Consider the following 18,879-nt stretch of genomic DNA (forward strand, 5'->3'; position numbering starts at 1 on the left):
GTGAAAGTGTGTAAATATGCAAAGACTATACTCTTGGAAAAGACTATAGTCTTTCACACCAAAGACTATAGTTTTTCTCATAAAAGTGTGTAGAGTAGTTTTTGCAAACGCTAAAGCCTTTGCCTTTTTCTTTAGAAGTGTGTTAAAATGCAAAGACAAAAGTCTTTGCACTTGCACACATTTTCATGCCAAAGACTTTACTCTTTGCATTTTAACATACTTTCACACCAAAGACTATAATCTTTGCATTTTGCACACACTTTCATTTCAAAGACTATTGTGTTTGCATTTTTACATAATTTCAAACCAAAGACTATAGTCTTTGCATTTTAACATACTTTCATGTCAAAGACTATTATCTTTGCATTTTCACACACTTTTATGTCAAAGACTATAATCTTTGCATATTCACACACTTCACGTTAAAGACTATAGTGTTTGCATTTTCACACATTTTCATGCCAAAGACTATAGTCTTTGCATTTTCACACACTTCACGTTAAAGACTAGTGTTTGCATTTTCACACATTTGCATGCGAAAGACTGTAGTTCATGCGTTTTAATGCCAAGGACTATAGTTAATGCACGTAACTCATAAAGACTATAGTTCATGCACGTAACTCATAAAGACTATAGTTCATGCAAGTAACTCATAAAGACTATAGTTCATGCAAGTAACTCATAAAGACTATAGTTCATGCAAGTAACTCATAAAGACTATAGTTCATGCAAGTAACTCCCAAGGACTATACTTAATACACATAACTCCCAAAGATTGGAGAAAGGTGCATTAACCAATTCTGAAATTGAAGCATTGTAACAGCTGGATATTTGACCAATAACAACAAGTAACTCACAAGTTTTTGCCATCAACCCAATTGTTGGAGTGAATACGCTCATACAACAACTCAGAAACAAACTTGAAATTGACCACAGATGTATGTTCCATTTCAGCATACACAACGAGAGATCCGGCAGTTGCAACAAAAGTAAAAAAAAAGTTACAACTTCAGACGCTTTAAGTTTAGCAATAACTAAAATAGCAGTAGCAGCAAGAACTACAACATCGTTCAAGTAGCAAACAAAGTTCAAAGTCTTTTGAGCAACATATACAGACCATGGAACATAAAAAATTGATTTCAAGCAAAATATCTCTTCTAGCCTAATGTTGTAAATTTTCATCAATAAATGTTAGAATTTGTCAAATATTTCTTTGCCAGTAGTATTCTCTGTGACATTTAAAAAAAACGACTTTTGAAGACATTTGTCATATTTGTAAATGACATTTGTAACATTTGAAGAAGTTTTTATTTTCTAAAAGATGACATGAACGACATTTGAAAAGGCGTTATTATCTTAAAGATGACATGAACGACATTTGAAAAGGCGTTATTTTCTAAAAGACGACATGAACGACATTTGAAAAGGCGTTATTTTCTAAGAGACGACATGAACGATATTTGAAAAGGCGTTATTTTCTAAAAGACGACATGAACGATATTTAAAAAATCATACAGTTCATGTACTCCTTCGCACTATTAATCAAGACTGTTTGTTCAACAAGCAGTTAGCATAGTTTCCAAAATTCATCAAGTAACCATTTGATACTATACAGTATTTTGGCCACGATTCCAGCAGCAAAGATCACCTACATTCTTGGAAAGTAGTATCTTGTAAGGAATATAAAAGCCAAAAATTGTACTTTAAATAATTCCAATTCAACCATTAAAAGACCACTTTCACCACGACCAAACAAGAGATTTAATAAAAAATTGAGGTTTAACACTTGCTTTCAACAACTAGCACCACTTCATCTTTCTTGTTACATGAGGAGTAGACATACAACGGTAATTAGGCTCGTGGTGACCAATAACTGCATCGTCCATACACCTTGCACTGCTGCCGTGTGTAAAAGTGTAATGACATTATTGAATGTTGATCGTTAAACAGAAGGGGTTCAGAAAAGAAATGGTTGTTCTCATGTCAGTGATTTTAACAGAAATTCACTATAGTTATCTACAGAAATTTTAGTATAAGAACACATAAGAAACTTACAGCTACAGCTTTATGCTTTTGATTAAATCTCAAGTTACAAAATTTTCCAGAAATTTCATACCAAAAACTATACAAATAGAATAAGTGTATCATTTTCACACAGAAGTAAATACAACCACAAACCTTTATATAAATGGTTTCGTTTTCTTTTCTTATGAATGAAATGTCGTGTTTTTAAATGACTCTCACTTTATGTGCACCTTCGACAGGAAAAATGACACTATCAGGAGGAAGAAAAATAATCGTTTACAATCTCTTTAGACTTTCCTCTTATAAAAACTTCCATTTCATAACAAGTTGAGCTCCAACAATCGAAACGCAAACCTCACTATAATCCAACAAAATTAAACGAATTTTAAGATGAGTGCTGCTGACGTCCTTTCACATCATTTTCATCTTCAATAACAGCTACAATAACTTGGATATTCCACTTCACAAACTTTTCTCAGTTGGGCTTCAGATGCATGCTCTACGTTGGGAAACATATGACGTTTGGGAATATTAACAGTTTTTCACAAAGCAAACCAAACAAACATATTGTATGAAAACAATAGATAAATAAAAAATTTTGAACATAACTTAATGCACTCAGAATTCTTGTATTGTCGTCGTCATCATCTTGTATTGTCGTCAAAAGCAGAAATCTTGTGTTGAGATGTGCATAACAACTTTTCGCAAAATCAATCAAGATAAGTCCTTGTTTCACATACTTTTCCCCTGACCCATTTCCTTACATCAGAATAATGTGATTTACCCGTCCACAAACTTTATGGTTTGTACAGCTCAAGACAGATGTAGCAAATTTTTAAAAGTAATTTTTTTTTCACATTTAAATACAACAAAAACTATTTAAAACTCATTTAATTTGTGTTATTAATTTAGATAGCTATCACGAGAGAGAGAACATTTTTAATGTCATAGAGACAATAATATTCCAGTGTCAACATCCGTAGATCTCGACTCTCATGCAAATACCTTCATAAAACGTTAAAGGATGAAAGCGAATGTAACGAGCTACGATGGTCTTCTCAAAAATATTCAAAACTGGGGTGACGTGATCACAGTTGCCTTTGAATACCTAAAAACAAAAGCTTTAACTATGTAGACAAAATTTGCTCTTACATTCATTATCGTTAAGTTTCCAACCTTTTCACGTCTATTTTCATAATAGTATTTCCATGTTTTACCGTGTCGACTGTAAGACAGTTTGTATGTTTTAACGTGCTCGTAAAAACGAAATCTTCCTGTAAAAAACAGCGTTGTAAAATGATGTGAAAAGAATAGTTTGAATAAAACTTGCACAATTAAGTAACACAGAGTTGAAAAGCGGTTCCATCGTTGGTGAGAGAAGCTTTTGTTAATAAGATTTGTTGATATTTGTTAATAAGAAATGGCCAGGAGTTTTTTAACAAATGTTTCATCTTAAATAAAGTAGTTGGTCACAAGCTCCAAATAAATAACAAAGTTTTCACCATAGCATACCTTGTGTAGCAACTGCACTCACTCTTCTCGTCCTTCCCAGATCAACTTTCAGCCATTCACCCTTTTTTGTAGGAAAACTTGAACACCATGATCCAATCTGAAATTTTATATAATCATCTTCCATGTACAGTCTTGCATTATCTGCGCTCGCATTCCACAGACCTATGGCAAACATTAAAAAAAATCATAAATTCAATTCACGATTATTTACGCTCGTAAATAAAGAATAGTAGAGCAGACCCGTTTTATAAAACGATGAAGCGGAAAAATTTTCATCAGGAAGTCTTCTGTCCCAGCCAAGTCCTAAAGGCTTTGTGCATCTTCCTACTAATGAATGTTTTTATTTACTTATTGGTGATATTTTAAATTTATTTATTAATTTTATATTTTAAAACCTGGAGGTTTTATCTGCTCTTTGTCACACGAGCCCTTTGCTTTACAACTAAGTAAACAGTTTTTCGTCACCCATGAGTCTGTTTCACAACGACCAGACGAAGCCCAAGATGGACATAATTCATTTTCATCTTGACATTTTATTCCTAAAGAAAGAAAACGTCAAATCACATTTATTTGAAAACGACGAATTTCAAAGGGTGAAAAATACCTCACCAACAAACTTTCTCTTATTTTCTTCTTCATCGTCGACATTTTCGGAAAAGAATTTCTTTACTCGTTTTTTTGCATGATTTACAACCACAACCCTTCGTATGTTTTTTCTTTTGATGCCTTTCTTACGCGCAGGTAAAGCTGTTAAAAATGGAAATCAATTGAAGAAATCCAATCATAATTAAAATATATCTTCGATTGCTGAACCTTTTCTACAAACGTTGCAGCTGACTTTACAATACTTCAACATGAAGCTTGGATGTGAGCGACAATACATCATCTTTGCCCAAGATTTGCAATTTTTGTTTTCATCCTCACAAGGTTTGCCTAAATATCGTTATTTCATTAAAATAACGAAAATATAAAACACGACAAATGCATTTGTAACTAAGATAATTATTATGATTATTTTAACTAACCTTTTTTACACGCTTTACATGCTTTTTGACAAGATCTCATGTAATATAACGGATTGCTTTTACATTTTCCTTGTTTAGCTTGCCTTCCACAAAGACGGCCATCATTTTGACAATTATAATCTATCAAAAATACGTCGTTTTAATTTTCTTATTACAACTGAATGTCAACAATGAATAAAGAAGTTTTAAAAATTTAACGTAATTGATAAATTTTTACCTGAAGCTAACGTTATGTTCATGGTGAGAAACGTAAATTTCTCTTTTGGAGATCCAATCAAATATCTCACAGTGACATCATCCTTTCCTTTATAACCAACCATACACAGTGAGCTACCGGAAGGAATTGTTTGAGGTAATATAATGCCAATACTCTTGAAAGAATATCTTGCCTCTCGGAGATGTGAAAACGAAGGAACGTTACTTGCCATAAGGAAATAGCTTCTACAAAAACAATAAATGCATTAATGTAACTTTAACTTCAACTTTGCAGTAAAATTATATATGACCTTTTTGAGATGTTCGTATAAAATATGAAAGTCGTCGAGCCGCTGTCTTCGTCGAAATGCTTCGAATGATAGAGTTCTTTCGCCTTCCTATAGAAGTATGACGATGAAATTAAATGTCAAAAAAATCAGACAGGATGAAAAGGATATGAAAATCGAAGATATTAAATAGAAGAGGATGAACCTACCAGAGAGATAATCAAAAACAACCACATTTATTCCCTGTCTATTTTGTGACATTTCTTTACCATCGATCATAATGCTAACTTTCCTTTCTCGTCGAGTGGTTGCAAACCATCCGGGACTCATGATGAAACTTTCACAGCTAGAAGTGTATAAAAATGAAAAGTAGATTTCATCGTCGCATTAAAGAATTTCAGTGTCTTGTTGATTTAACTCGTTTACCTTCAATTATTGTTTCGTCTTTCTTGTCTCCTTCCTTTATCGTAATGTTGTTTTCCGTTTCTACGTTGTTCAAGAAAATAATAATCTTCATATATCTTTACATGTAAAAACCGTTTATTGAAACATAAAGACAAACACAGCAAACAAAAACCTTTTACTTCCTCAACAATGCTCTTTTGACACAACTGTTCGAGAAAGAAAGGAATACACGAAATTGATATCGAAACTACCAAAAAAAAATCCTCAAGAAAAATGCTCACCTTTTGAGCAGTTGTACATTTCTTGTGTCTTTTTAACATCAAGATCTGTGATAAAACTATACGGTGTTGCATTCAGCGTAGAGTTTTCATCTCGTCCAATGATCGTGAGTAAAGAATCATTCTTTGTGAATGCAGAGAACTTGTAATGCATGATACTGGAATAATCATATGGTAATTTTGTGTCCATTTGATCATTTCTTGGTCGCTTGTAGAATTGCTTCAACATCGCTAAAGATACGCATTAAATGGAGCAACAGAAGACACAATTTATTGTCCCAAATTAAATATCCCTTACAGTTTATAACATTATCCCAAAGTATCTCCACAAACTCGTCTCGGTCCGCCCGCTGATGTTCATGAAAAAATCCAATCACATGACCTAGCTCATGCATAATCACATACTTGAATTCACAGCCGTCGCCAATTGACATTTTAGAAATTCTTTTTTTGTAACCAACCTCGCCCCAACAACTAAACACAATCAAACAACTTATAAGCAAATGTCCTTATTTCGCAACAGGAAAACTCTCACCCTTTTTGTCTTTGTATTAGTAAATATCTTTTCTCATTTGTTCGCCTCACAAATCGAATGCAAGTCTTATTTTCCCATGCTTTCATTGCTGCTTTTATAAGATCTTTTGCTCCCACCACGTTTGCTAAAAATAATTTCAATGACATGAACATCGTCTGCTCCACGAAGACCAGTCATAGATTATTAATATGTCAGTTTACCTATAGAGCAGTCGATGACGTAAGGTATGGTGGCATTTGGCCATTGATTTCGTCGACCTAAAAACAAAAAAAGGACTTGAAGGTGAGTGAAAAACAATTTTTGAATCATAAAACAAATAAAACATTTTTACCTAGATATTGAGTTCTCCTGGCTTTCACCAGAAAGTCTTCGTTTGAAGAAAGCACGAACATTAAAAGCATTACATAAACTACAAGAAAAACCAAAATAACATGACGCAACAAAAATTAGCACTTTCATGTATTGGTCCATTGTTTTTTTTTGGCAACGTCAATACAGCCTAATACACTTTTCAATAATGCTTTCATATCAATCAGACCAAGAGATCAGTTACAATAGAAGACTACACAACTATAAAAGGTCAAAATACGCAATACAGTTACAAAAAATCCAACATTTCAAATAAAACCACTCGAAAAAATCATTATAATCAGGTGCGGTATTTAGCTGGAGCGTATGTGTACCAATATTAAATATATCATGACTCATGAGCGGCGAAAATAATTCATTGACATTTAACAATTAAACATTGGTTCAATGACTATTAAAATACCACTGAGATCACCTAAGGTTTATCATTAAAAAAAGCCTTACTATTATTAAGCCATTTTCGAGACACATCTTTCGTAATGTACATTTTTAAATACCGTCTACACAATTTCCAGCTGTCTTCAATTGTTTACATTTGTAAATAAGTTGTATTTATGTGTTTGTATAAACCGCAAAAGCACTGACTTTAATATTTGATATATCCGGTTCTTATTGAGGTCAATGCACGGAACTAATTTGAGTGAAGTTGAATGGTTCGTGTCACGACCTAAGTGACAGTTCAATGATTTTGAAAATAAGGCGTCGGCCTAACGTTGAAAGAAATTTACCTCACTCATCTAAGGAAATGTTTTTGATTTCTTTGACGTAATTGACTGTTGCTATCTTTTCCTATACAACAAAAAAGGTATTAAAAAATTGCCAAAGACTTGACAAAAAATCCTCCTTTCATACTTAAAACATGTTTATGAGAAACCAAATTACGAAATACTATCATAGAGAAGCTTTGCAATTTTAGTATATTGCCAGAACTATACAATAGAAATATTTTTTTTGAGTCGGGAAACTTTAGGCCTGCACTCAAAGAGCTAATATAGATTATTTTCAATCAAAAATGTATGTAAAATTTTTCTTCACGTAAACAGAAGTCGAAAATGGAGGATTAATAAATACAATCATTCAGCGTATAACGAAGAGTAGGGAGGGTACATCAGCGTATAACGAAGAGTAGGGAGGGTACATCAGCGTATAACGAAGAGTAGGGAGGGTACATCAGCGTATAACGAAGAGTAGGGAGGGTACATCAAGGGGTATTTAACAGCGGCCCAAAACTTATCTTTGATTAAGTGAATAAAACATAACACTATCGAAAAAGACTTTCTCTGAACGATGTCATGTTTCATCTTTAAATTTACAATAACATGAAGTCAGGAAACACAATTAATGTAATGATTTTGAAATATTTGTTATAATAATAATAAAATAAAAGCAAAGATATTTGAGTACTGACAGGATGAATTTAATATGGAATTCATACTATTTGATAAAGTAAAACAAAGAAAATTAAAATGGATCAACCATTACGAAAAATCCTGTTTTCGCTGATAAAATTAAAATATAAATATAATCTGAAATTACATATACATAAAAATCAGTTTTGTTGCAATAACTTGCTAGAAAAGTGTGTGAAAATTATTGCACTTGAAACACTGTAAAAGAATTCTACCAAATCATTTTGAAGAAATAGTCCAGACTTGATGAAAGGAATAACAACCGTCAGTACGCTGACGGACCATTACATGTTTCAAAAAGAGACAAAATACATGACCATAAGCATTCTGAACATTGTGATTCCATTGACTTGGTAAACAATTGAAACAATTCTTGTTGAAGTGTATCACCAAAGCAGTAAAAATCGCACCCTTTCTTCATGGAAGGCACATGTTCAGTAAATATTTTACGTATGTTAAGGCCCTCTTTAACAAGGTCAGTAGAGACCACAGCGCATGAGATTCTTTGCAATAATTGTGTCCGTAACTGCATTGAAAACAACATCAATGTTCTTCGTATCTGTGGCACAAGTTCGATGAACGTAAATTTCTTTTCGATCATTCAAATTTTTGTTCTCGAAATTCTGTTGAATAAAATTACATGCCTCTTCGTAACTGTGATCACCTGAAGGGAAAAAAATTTGTATTTGTTGCATTAAATATACAAAAATGCCGCGCATCGCCAAATACTGCTTAATGTATCACAATTAGAGTATGCTAAAGTGAATTAAAGATATTAAACTACAATTAGAACAACGTACGTCATACTTAATTAGGTTTAGAACAATATTAGAACAATACATCAAAGATAAGCGACATGTACGATGAAAGTCTTTAGGATATCATAAATCTATCTTCAAAAAATAACTATACCTTTGTAATCCTTAAAACATTCTGTAATTGGTGAAAAAACAATCTTCTTCTCGAATAAATCTTTCTTGTTTAAGAAAAGAATCATTGAAGTGTTTGCAAAGAAATCATTATTCACAATTGAATCGAAAAGATTTAAGCTCTCTGTCATTCGGTTCTATAATGTTTGAAAATAAACATGAAAAACTTTATAAAACAGATGTTTTCAAAGTTGACAAGTTCATAGACAACTCTTCTTTTTCAAAGAGAAGGTCCTGCAACAGCGAAAACACAGTTTAAAAACTTTATAATCACTTACGATTTTCTCATCCTCTTCCAACATCATATCATATTCATTGAGAGCCGCAACAAAAATGATTGCAGTTACATCATCAAAACAGTGAATCCACTTTCTACGTTCAGTCCTCTGGCCACCAACATCACAGAGCCTAAACATCATAAAAGTACACATAATAAAAGGGTGTTTGAAAAATGACAAACAAAAGTGTCTCACTTAAAATGAAGTTTTTTAAAATGAAATTCAATCTCTACAATGCCAGTTGTCCTATTTCTGACACGTAAAATATCTTCTTGCGTGGGACTGTAGTTGCTCTTCCCAATTCTGTCCAGAGAATCAAGATAACTAAAATGATGAAAAGATACATTTCAAATCATAAAACAAAGAATGACTCCACTAGACATAAACTCCTCATCAAAAGAGGAAACAAAGCTATATCAGGTTAGCGATTAAGGAACATTGTGCATATTGCTGCTAGTCACACGAGTATGATGATAAAAATAGGTACAAAACCACAAAAAGCAAACATGTCATAGGTTATTTTGATGACTAATTAATACTCACTATTCTGCAGAATCATTAAGTTGATACTCTCTTGAACGCGAAAAGCAATGTCGAACTCCCGGATCCTCCCATAGTCTTTTTAAAGCTTCCGTGAGTTCAGGATAAAATGCTTCCCTTTCCTGGTTTCTAGCAACTAATTCGAAGACGAGTTTGGCATCTGTCTACATAAAAAAGGGCAAATAATTATCCATGAATAAGCGGGGTGCCAATGTCGAAAAATATTTTTATTGTCGACCAAAGTTCGCGTAAATGTCGATAATGCCATTAAAACTTACTAATCTTCTTTCATCTAAAAATTCAATTTTCAATTTGTCCATTCCGCGTATAATTTGCATCATACACGTAATTATATTCCCGTGGATTAAAGGTCTGTAATACATGTAGTCTTCGGGTGAAAAACCATTATCATGAATGATTCTAGTAGAAGGTATAAATGTTGCAAATTAACGTAATTCATGTTCCTTCTTATACATTGTGCTCATCATCAGATCGATTATAACGTTATAGTTTATTTTTATTTTAATAAAATTGGCTTACTTCATCTGCTTTACGATTGTGCTTTTGCCAGAATTTCCAGCACCTGTATAATGTAGAACACGTCTAAATCAACGACGTCAAATGCCAATGGATAGGGAAATATTCCTCCAACATTAAACATATAAACGTACAAGAGAGGACATGGAAAATAAATATATGTGATACAGTACTGTTTACGTGTAACTCATTTGCGAGGGAGGGACGAAAACAGTTTGATGTATAAATCGAGATGGTAATACTAAGACGACATCTCTGACAAATATAACATGAGAACATGACGATAACGCCAAGATTAGTCGTGTACAATAAATTTTAATGCGAAATAAACATCTTACCAAGGAGCAATAGCTTAACATGTTTCTCTCTTTTGATTCCCTCTTGCCGTAATTCACGATCGATTGCTTTACTGTGTGCTCTAGCAGCTCGATCTTCGGCGCTCATAGCACAACCCATGTTGTATATGAAACAGTCCTTCATTTGAGCGCTGAAATCTTAGTACAAACTACATTTATCCTACTTGTATTGTTGAAATTTGTCAAAGTTTGTGTATAAGAAGCAAATCATGGCTGAAAGTCGATCGCTTCGTAGCAGACGGACAAACAACATACGAATGGTTGAATATTAAAATACTTCGACCAATCATATTTCGTCGATCAAGAATAACAACTTAAGTCGACTCAAAATTATCTTTGGAGGGCGTTAAGTAAAAATATGTTTCAAAACTTGCAACTCTTTGAATAAAATTTTTTTAAAATAATTATTCAAACGCCTATGCTATCCTGCTTATATAAACTGCATCACGTCTGTTTTAAATTACTTGCTTTTGTAAGGAAAACCACGCCAAGTAACTTGTGGCAACGAGACAAAAAGGATACAGTACATATATAGAGATCAGTGCTTTCACGATCTCTTTAATATTAGTTAATGTGTCCGGTCACGATTACCAAAACAAAGAAAAATGTTTAAGTGGAAATCATCCACTTGCAAGAAACTTGTTTTGGTAAAATAGACTTTCAAAAACAAAAAAAAATTAGCAGAAGAGATTTATTTATTCCGCGGTATTGCTTTTCGTTATTGTTGTAAAACCCCGTTGTCTTTTCTTTAAGATGTTCCAAATGTGAATGAGAAAACCTTATTCGCCTGACTTAAAATAGTTACACAACTTCCTCCATGTATAATATCCATTACAAAATTCCAATGTCGACAAATAAAATGGGCATTTCCATTTCAAGAAATTTGATATTTTATAAGGAGAACTTCTAGTGCATTTTTCTCACGATACTTTTCCAGTCCACTTCATTATATTGGATTCAATAGTACGACCGTATATTACTAGCTTAAGTAATCACGGAATGAAATTGTTTTCCATCAAAACTAAGTTTTCTAAAGTAATGAGGTGCAGCAGCTATAAGCCATAGAGGATCAACAACACTTACATTTTTCATGTAACATTTCGAGGTTTGAACAAGTTCGGTGAAAATAACATAAGCTGGTTTGCATTTAAATAAAGATGACGATGGATGAATGTTTGAAAAAATCTTATGTCCAAGACATTTGTAGCTTCCATTTAGCTGTAACTCAGCAGCATTTAGAAAAAACCCTGCAGAAAGACATTGACGAACTTTGCTTGTGTCTTGTCCACACGATTCAAGAGAAATATCAAGTTTTCGACACAATTCTCGTAGTTGACAACGAACATCCAAAACTGTCTTCATTGCTTTAACATTGATGTAGTTACTCGCGCACCAATCTTTATTTCCTAAATAAAATAAAACATTTACGATATAGATTTAATAAACAAACAACAAACAACTTACGTACTCTTACCGCGCACTGATTTGAATGCTCGATATACGTTCAATAAAGTTATAAGATCTCCTTGTGAAGAGCGATACTTTTCTAATACAGCAGAGGCAATATCACGACGATTTCTTGGAGTATAAAATATTGTATCTACTGACAGCAAGGCTGTGATCGTCAACATCTCCTCTCCACAACCAAAATCACGAGACATGAGTAGAGTTTTTGAAAAACGTGGCTCCAAAGGAAAATGGGACATTTTGTGTCCAAGATCGGAAAGCTAAAATAAACATACATCATAAAACTTAAAATTTGTATGCTATTTAAGAAATAAAAGATGTTTACTGTGTTTGCGCCATTGAACAAAACTACACGGAACGCCACTTGAAACAATAAATTGAACCCAAATCTTACACCCAGACAGGCGTGTTTAGTGTTTCGAGATTCTCTCGCGGAATGAGAATTGATTGACTACACACGCGTGTCTGGGTGTAATCTCGCGTGTCTGGGTGGAAGATTTGGCTTCAAAAAATTATTAGGGTTTTCTATTATCAGGTAGCGTTCCATTTATTTTACATCAATGGTTTACACAGGCTTATGCAAACTGAGGAGACCTTTGGTAGAACTCGAGAGCAGATCAGTTGCATATGCTCGAGAGTTCTCACAAACGTCTCCTCAGTTTGCATAAGCCAGTGCAAACCTGAAAAACATCTTTTACTTCTTTTATAAAATAACAAGAATGCGAAACAGACAAACATTTTAATTTTTCCTCTAAAATGTATTCTTGATCGATTCGCAGATTCTTTTGACTTATTGATTGTAATGATTCATTTGATTGGTTGAGCTTGGATGTGTTTTGCACTGGCTAATGCAAACACAGCTCTAAACCAATCAGCGCACGCATTTCATTGTGTTTATTATGTAAATATCCTTCTTATGATAGGAACACATAACTACCTTTCCAGTATCATCATCTAAAGCCTTCAATAGTTTTAACTGTTCAATAGCATTGATAATTGTTTGTTTTAATGGTGCATCCAAGAAATCAAATGATAAAACATCATTTATCCCTAATGCCATAAGTTGCAAAACAACATTGGAAAGGTTACAACGTTGTATTTCTGGTTGTGTTGTTGGTTGAAGGTTATAAAACTGTTCCTCAGTATAAAGTCTATAACACTCTCCAGGACACTGTCTTCCAGCTCTACCAAGACGTTGGCGAGCCTGTGCCATTGATATTGGTTGAACTTTTAACACATCAAAACCTGTGTTTGGGTTGTACTCTAAAAATTGAAAAATAATTCAACAAATGAGAAGAACTTCATTTATTTTACTACATACCTTGATAACAACAAATTTATATAACAATGATTAATTTCACACCTTTTGCTTTGACAAAACCAGTGTCAATTACATATTTTACACCTATAATTGTAAGCGATGTCTCTGCAATATTAGTTGATAAAACTATTTTTCTCATGCCACTCTGTGTTGGTCTTAAAGCATTCAATTGTAACACGGAGGGTAATCCTGCATATAAAGGACAAATTTCCACTGTTGGATCTGAAACAAAAAATAAGTAGAGTTTAAAAATGTTTATAAAATGAACAGTTGTCAGATACTACTCTTACCATTCAAACAATCTTTCAAAAGATTTGCAAGCAATTCAATCTCTTCTTGACCAGTAAGAAAAATTAAAATATCACCTCTGAAATAACACAACGGAAGATGGTTACTTTTATTGTTGTTCATAGGAATATACACGTCAACATACCCCAATGGTTTCTCTTTGTGAAGTTGCACAGCACTAACAAGAGCGGCATGTAGATAATCTGTTTGCATATCAACAGAATATAACGTTTTAATAGGATATTGTCGTCCTTCAATATACAATATTCTAGCATCATCAAAGAATTTCGAAAATGGTTCTGCAGCTAGTGTTGCCGACATGACAATCACCTTTAATGTTTGGTCACGTGACTTTCCTCTACTTCTCTGTGCTGACTTTACTATACCAAACAACACATCAGTATGTATTGTCCTTTCATGAGCCTCATCAAGTATAATTATTGCATAACGTTTCAGTAAAGGATCTTGTATTGCTTCTCTTAGAAGCATGCCATCAGTCATGTATTTTATCCTTGTATTACCGGAGGTCATATCCTCAAACCTTACAGTGTATCCTACTCTATCCCCCAATTCCACTTTCATTTCGTATGCTACACGTTCAGCTAGACTTATAGCAGCAACTCGACGTGGTTGTGTACAAGCAATGATGCCAAACCTCATGAAACCACTACGATATAAAAATTGAGGAAGTTGTGTTGATTTTCCCGATGCTGTTTCGCCAATAATAATACATGTATCATTTATTCTGATTTCCTTCAACAGAGCTTTTCTTGCAGAAAAAATTGGCAGCCTTCTTCACTTTGCACAAAATCACATTCTTGTTCGCCCACTGATACAGTAACTCCGTTACCTCCGTTCTTATGAGACATTATCTCAAAAAAAATTCAACAGAATTTAGTAAAGAAATGTTTCAGAAACATGCTTCGTCCTTAGCCATGTTGTGAGAATCGCCATCCGAATTATCTGATTTTCCATTACGTTATGTAATATAAAATATAAACATCAACAAGATGGACGGGTAATTACCATGTATAATTACTAAGATATAAGGTATGTATATATATATTTAATAATACAAACGTATGTGTTATATTAATACATAAGATATCACAATAATACACAAAGATATCATTACAAAGGTAGTAAAGGAACAACACCTACAAGCTTGGCTAAGTATATTGAAAGTACTTGAAATGTTAGTGTGTCGACTTCTTTGTCTTTGTTTTAAATTATTTGAACAAAAAAGACAAGGAAAATGTTAAAATATAGAGAGGAAAAGTCATAATCCTTGGACAACCGTTTATCATTTCAACAACATAGGCTGTTGATTCATATTCAATAACACTGCAGTTAAATATGTCGTGCTTTAGGCTGCGGTTCTTCACATTGGATTCATTCAGCATAACGACGCTTTCGTTAAACCAAATTCGCATTTTTATATTAGTCACGTAATCTTCGACTGCCTTATCAGAAATGCTAAAGTTTTTTGCCCCCATCGTAGAGTAATTTTGAGATGGAAGATCCCTGACGTCATTACTGGTCTTGTTGTAAGAAATTTCCGTATAGACACGCTTGACATAATCTGGGCCAAGTTGAAGGAGGCTTCCGTTGATGGGACAAAGATGACCTTCGGTAGTCAAAACACGATATTTCTCTTGTTGAATTCTTAGTGCTCGTCGTCTTGGTATAAAAATGTTAGATCCTCCATTGTATGGTCGATAATAATCCCTGTAAATTGGAGAACGAGAAACAGAATAAAAGAGAAAACCTGTCGTTGCCACTAATGCAAAACGTTTATAAAAAGGTGTTCGAGATGATCGTGTTTCACGAAAGGACACACTGGAACGATAGTTTGTTTGCCGTCTTCTGGTAACACTTTGTTTTGGAGGTGATTTTTTTCGTCTATACGAACTACGAGTTTTGGACGAACCGCGAGTTCTAAACGAACGACGAGTTTTAGACGAACCACGAGTTCTAGACGAACCACGAGTTCTAGACGAACCACGAGTTCTTGACGAACCACGAGTTCTAAACGATCTTCGTGCTTTAGCTTCTGTTTCGTTTACATAATGAAGAAAATACAGAAGCACCAGGATTAATAAAAGGAGTTTATATGAAGAAGCCATTTTATTTCTCAACGTAACACTTGTGCTATCTCAACTTTAAATGACGTTTGTTTGGATAATGAAAGTTTACACCAAGCACATATTAAAAATTTATTACGTAATATAGACGTCCCTTACGAAAGGAAATACGTTTTCTTCACTTTCAATTGTTTACACATTTCCGCTAAAAACTTTGCGGTTGACACAAACATTAGGTGCAGCATCACAACATCGCGATGCATTGCATCACTTGATTTCAAAAGCGTAATCGTTAATTAACATTGCTGATGATGAAAAAAACTGTGTAGTCGTGTTGACGATATTAGAAATAGTCATAAGACTAAATCAAAAATGCAACAGTAAACGACAAGTAATTATTTATGAAGATACAACAGCTGCCAAAAACACGCTTTAAATATATACATGGATTTACAATCAACGCTTCTTAAATCCAAACACTGACTTCATTCACCCAACCTAATGAAAACAGATTTAAAAACATTTGATTTTGAAGATATCAAAAACAATGAAACTAGATCGCATTATTTAGAACCCAAGCTCACCGTTCAAATGACGTGTCTGTTTAGGCCTCGTAAAAAGATCAGTTATCACTTCACTCGATTGATAACGTGGAGTAGGGAGGGTATTAGGATCAATGATTGATAGAGGTGGTGGTGCAGAGATATGCACAGTTGAACGTGATCCTGGAGAAATTCCATTAAAAAGACAATGCTCAAATGTAAAAGGTCTATTTTGTTGGTAATGTCGACAAAATTGCGCAACAAATTCTGACAACTGAGATTGTTCATCATCGTCTGTAATGGAAACTCTAAGTTTTCTTCTAGTGTGCTCCTCTTGTCGAATATGGGGACACATTTTTTTCTCATCATCATTACTAACCTAAAAACAGCATATCATCTTTGTAAAACAAATGTTGCTAAGATAAATCACAAAATTAAACTCCAACCTCTTCATCTTTGCTGTTGCTGTATCGTCGAGATTGTCGTCCAATGGGAATTTTTGTGTAACGAAAGACGCACAAGCCAGCAAAAGCACACTAAATTTTAGAAAAAACTTCCATTGGAGAAAAATGAGATTAAAAAAACCCAGGGAGGAAAGAACAAACAATGAGTTTGCGGTGAGCAGAATTAATAAAAAAAAAATGTAACTTACTTCAACTTGTTGATAATTTAACACACGTAATTCACCCAAACTCTCACAGTGCTTTCCCAAAGTTTTATCTAATTTATACAACCGATCAGCTATAACACGAAGTTGTTGCTCACGAAAACTACACCGCTGACCACTGTACTCCAGTTCCTCGATCTTGGCATGAAGCCAATTGAGATGATCAGCGAAGTAATTTCTATCAATGTCGCGTAGGCTGTCTTTGATTTCTTGTGCTTCCTTCGTGATGAAATGCTGTTGTTGAACCCTTTCTATCTCCTGGAGACGTTCCTCGTATAACTGTAAAGTTTTTTTGAAATTTTTCAAAGCATTTTTTTGCCATTTTGCACGACTTTTCTCTTCCAATTTCTTGGCTCGCTCACTACAACTTGGCGAAGGCTAACAAATATGTAGAAATATTTATTGAAAAAATTCTAGGAAAAAATGCGAAGTATATCAATCTTTACCTTAGGACTTGCAGCATCGTTTACTTGCAAAATAATGGCATCAACGATCTCATCTTTCTTCATGGCAAAAAGAACATCGAGCAACTTCTTTAACGTGGCGTCGCTACCATGTTGTCGAGACCACTTCAACAGCATTTGATAAGCTTTTTCTCTTTCATCCTCATTACAATGTTCTTCTTCAATGTTTGTCAAAATGCTCTCATTATTGAATAAAACACGACCAATCGGCCTCCAAATATCACACAAGTACGAGCTAATATTCCACATCACACCTACTTTCTTTGATAATATCACATTTTCACAGTTCACATAGTTCGCCAATGGCGAGTTATCATTGGAGACTTCATCATCGTCACTACAAACATCATTGCAACATTCGCCAGACAAATTTACTCTCATCATAATCCTTTAAAGATCAAAACAAAAATTTATAATCATAAATGTGTGAAAGCGTCTCACAGGGAACAATGCATCTTATCGAAAGATTAAAGCATGATTAAACACTTACACGACAAGAGATCTCTTTATTCAGCTATCTTTTTCGTCAACAAGACATTAGTGAAGTTTCAACGATCGTGAAAGTTCGTTGACAGCAGCTCACGAATGAAAAGTCAAATATCAAGAGAATCTGATAAAAGTGAAAGTTATTGTAATCATATTAATTGCTAAATTGAACAATTGACTCGCGCGTTGCAGCGCCATTTCTATCTGGTAGTGATAAAGTTGATGTAAATATGTAATAAAATAATACATAAGCTATACACTACGATTATCTCTCATAAAAAATGCAATAATCTCTTGAAATAATGAGAAAATTGCGCATACTGGAAGCATTAAAACGATGCAGCCATTTATAAAATTGAACAAATAAATTTCAACACATTTTGTGTGGATCTACAATGTAAGTACAGTATATACTTGTCATTTTGAATAAATATTACCTATAAGCTTCACAAACCTTAAGTTCCACATGTTGGAAAGTGTATTGCAAAGGCATATACATTAGTACAATAATCCTTCTCAAAGAGGAAGTCTAATCGACAAAGATTACGAAATGTACATAACTTCCAAATATAACAAAACGTCAGCAACGTCACATGACCTAAACACGACGTCACGTGTCAATGAAATTCGCAAAGCACAGCAAATTCCGCTTTCTCTGCTTATAGCAATAAAAAAATTCTTTGGTCATTTTTATTCTACAAACTTATCTTATAATCTTTTATAGCTAAGACTTCTAGATGTACCGCATTCTGTTTTAATTATTTTTTAGAAGGCAAAAGAAAATATTTTGGAAAGTTACAAAGGGCAAATTATGTGGTCATATAAATGATATTATTTACCTGATCATCGGCATCATCCATTGCTGTAATATTCCATCTTG

At 33.7% G+C, this 18,879-nt stretch overlaps 5 protein-coding genes and 1 long non-coding RNA gene across 7 annotated transcripts in view; 1 reads left to right on the plus strand and 5 right to left on the minus strand.

Annotated features, from left to right (window-relative positions):
- LOC124436837 overlaps positions 1–1,208 on the plus strand; it is a 3,569-nt gene extending 2,361 nt beyond the window's left edge. Inside the window, exon 3 of the long non-coding RNA XR_006945506.1 lies at positions 955–1,208. This is a non-coding gene — a long non-coding RNA (uncharacterized LOC124436837). The remainder of the gene's footprint in view (positions 1–954) is intronic.
- Positions 1,209–1,289: 81 nt separating this feature from the next.
- On the minus strand, positions 1,290–7,177 carry LOC124437044. The gene is made up of 19 exons (XM_046987056.1): positions 7,076–7,177; positions 6,594–6,671; positions 6,463–6,519; positions 6,263–6,386; positions 6,026–6,201; positions 5,731–5,958; positions 5,643–5,655; positions 5,254–5,390; positions 5,070–5,155; positions 4,780–5,005; positions 4,563–4,682; positions 4,351–4,470; positions 4,147–4,284; positions 3,933–4,076; positions 3,778–3,864; positions 3,538–3,699; positions 3,202–3,299; positions 2,056–3,133; positions 1,290–1,899 (listed from the first exon to the last, which is right to left on the minus strand). Exons 1-18 carry the CDS (start codon positions 7,116–7,118, stop codon positions 2,996–2,998), a joined length of 2,175 nt encoding a protein of 724 aa, XP_046843012.1. The 5' UTR covers positions 7,119–7,177; the 3' UTR covers positions 1,290–1,899; positions 2,056–2,995.
- A 779-nt stretch (positions 7,178–7,956) lies between these two features.
- On the minus strand, positions 7,957–10,988 carry LOC124436835 (guanine nucleotide-binding protein G(o) subunit alpha-like). Its single transcript, XM_046986810.1, has 8 exons — positions 10,663–10,988; positions 10,328–10,370; positions 10,066–10,207; positions 9,791–9,951; positions 9,443–9,571; positions 9,248–9,377; positions 8,953–9,106; positions 7,957–8,704 (listed from the first exon to the last, which is right to left on the minus strand). Exons 1-8 carry the CDS (start codon positions 10,802–10,804, stop codon positions 8,517–8,519), a joined length of 1,089 nt encoding a protein of 362 aa, XP_046842766.1. The 5' UTR covers positions 10,805–10,988; the 3' UTR covers positions 7,957–8,516.
- A 369-nt stretch (positions 10,989–11,357) lies between these two features.
- Positions 11,358–14,684, minus strand: LOC124436833 (ATP-dependent RNA helicase DHX33-like). The gene is made up of 6 exons (XM_046986806.1): positions 13,902–14,684; positions 13,759–13,835; positions 13,511–13,690; positions 13,085–13,410; positions 12,155–12,407; positions 11,358–12,086 (listed from the first exon to the last, which is right to left on the minus strand). The coding sequence occupies exons 1-6, from the start codon at positions 14,414–14,416 to the stop codon at positions 11,665–11,667; spliced, it is 1,773 nt and encodes a 590-aa protein (XP_046842762.1). The 5' UTR covers positions 14,417–14,684; the 3' UTR covers positions 11,358–11,664.
- Positions 14,685–14,769: 85 nt separating this feature from the next.
- LOC124436836 lies at positions 14,770–15,934 on the minus strand. Its single transcript, XM_046986811.1, has one exon. The coding sequence runs from the start codon at positions 15,880–15,882 to the stop codon at positions 14,986–14,988; it is 897 nt and encodes a 298-aa protein (XP_046842767.1). The 5' UTR covers positions 15,883–15,934; the 3' UTR covers positions 14,770–14,985.
- On the minus strand, positions 15,865–18,556 carry LOC124436834. Of its 2 annotated transcripts, XM_046986808.1 has the most exons (7): positions 18,454–18,556; positions 18,004–18,123; positions 17,496–17,901; positions 17,035–17,427; positions 16,829–16,918; positions 16,425–16,761; positions 15,865–16,338 (listed from the first exon to the last, which is right to left on the minus strand). In XM_046986808.1, exons 3-7 carry the CDS (start codon positions 17,895–17,897, stop codon positions 16,307–16,309), a joined length of 1,254 nt encoding a protein of 417 aa, XP_046842764.1. In that variant the 5' UTR covers positions 17,898–17,901; positions 18,004–18,123; positions 18,454–18,556; the 3' UTR covers positions 15,865–16,306. The 2 variants fall into 2 exon arrangements, with proteins under 2 accessions (XP_046842764.1, XP_046842765.1); XM_046986809.1 differs by lacking the exons at positions 18,004–18,123; positions 18,454–18,556 and having other exon boundaries at positions 17,496–17,671; positions 17,772–17,861.
- Between the last annotated feature and the right edge of the window lie 323 nt (positions 18,557–18,879).

Source organism: Xenia sp. Carnegie-2017, unplaced genomic scaffold (genome assembly GCF_021976095.1).
Source record: "Xenia sp. Carnegie-2017 unplaced genomic scaffold, XeniaSp_v1 HiC_scaffold_16, whole genome shotgun sequence".
Classification (NCBI taxonomy): Eukaryota; Metazoa; Cnidaria; class Anthozoa; order Malacalcyonacea; family Xeniidae; genus Xenia; species Xenia sp. Carnegie-2017.

Bases quoted from the DNA above. Each gene is read 5' to 3' on its own strand.
- LOC124436835 (XM_046986810.1), bottom strand. From the start codon at position 10,804: ATGAAGGACTGTTTCATATACAACATGGGTTGTGCTATGAGCGCCGAA. The intron at 10,371-10,662 runs GTAAGATGTTTA...TACATTATACAG, and splicing joins TGTTAAGCTATTGCTCCTTG to GTGCTGGAAATTCTGGCAAA. The intron at 10,208-10,327 runs GTAAGCCAATTT...ACCTTCTACTAG, and splicing joins ACAATCGTAAAGCAGATGAA to AATCATTCATGATAATGGTT.
- LOC124436833 (XM_046986806.1), bottom strand. From the start codon at position 14,416: ATGAGGTTTGGCATCATTGCTTGTACACAACCACGTCGAGTTGCTGCT. The intron at 13,691-13,758 runs GTAAGAGTAGTA...TTTTTGTTTCAG, and splicing joins TTTGAAAGATTGTTTGAATG to ATCCAACAGTGGAAATTTGT. The intron at 13,411-13,510 runs GTGTGAAATTAA...TTCAATTTTTAG, and splicing joins TGGTTTTGTCAAAGCAAAAG to AGTACAACCCAAACACAGGT.
- LOC124436834 (XM_046986808.1), bottom strand. From the start codon at position 17,897: ATGATGAGAGTAAATTTGTCTGGCGAATGTTGCAATGATGTTTGTAGT. The intron at 16,919-17,034 runs GTAAGTTACATT...TCTAAAATTTAG, and splicing joins TAAATTATCAACAAGTTGAA to TGTGCTTTTGCTGGCTTGTG. The intron at 16,339-16,424 runs GTGAGCTTGGGT...TGTTTTCATTAG, and splicing joins ACAGACACGTCATTTGAACG to GTTGGGTGAATGAAGTCAGT.
- LOC124436836 (XM_046986811.1), bottom strand. From the start codon at position 15,882: ATGGCTTCTTCATATAAACTCCTTTTATTAATCCTGGTGCTTCTGTAT.
- LOC124437044 (XM_046987056.1), bottom strand. From the start codon at position 7,118: ATGTACATTACGAAAGATGTGTCTCGAAAATGGCTTAATAATA. The intron at 5,156-5,253 runs GTAGGTTCATCC...ATACTTCTATAG, and splicing joins TGTTTTTGATTATCTCTCTG to GAAGGCGAAAGAACTCTATC. The intron at 3,134-3,201 runs GTTGGAAACTTA...TTTTGTTTTTAG, and splicing joins ATGAAAATAGACGTGAAAAG to GTATTCAAAGGCAACTGTGA.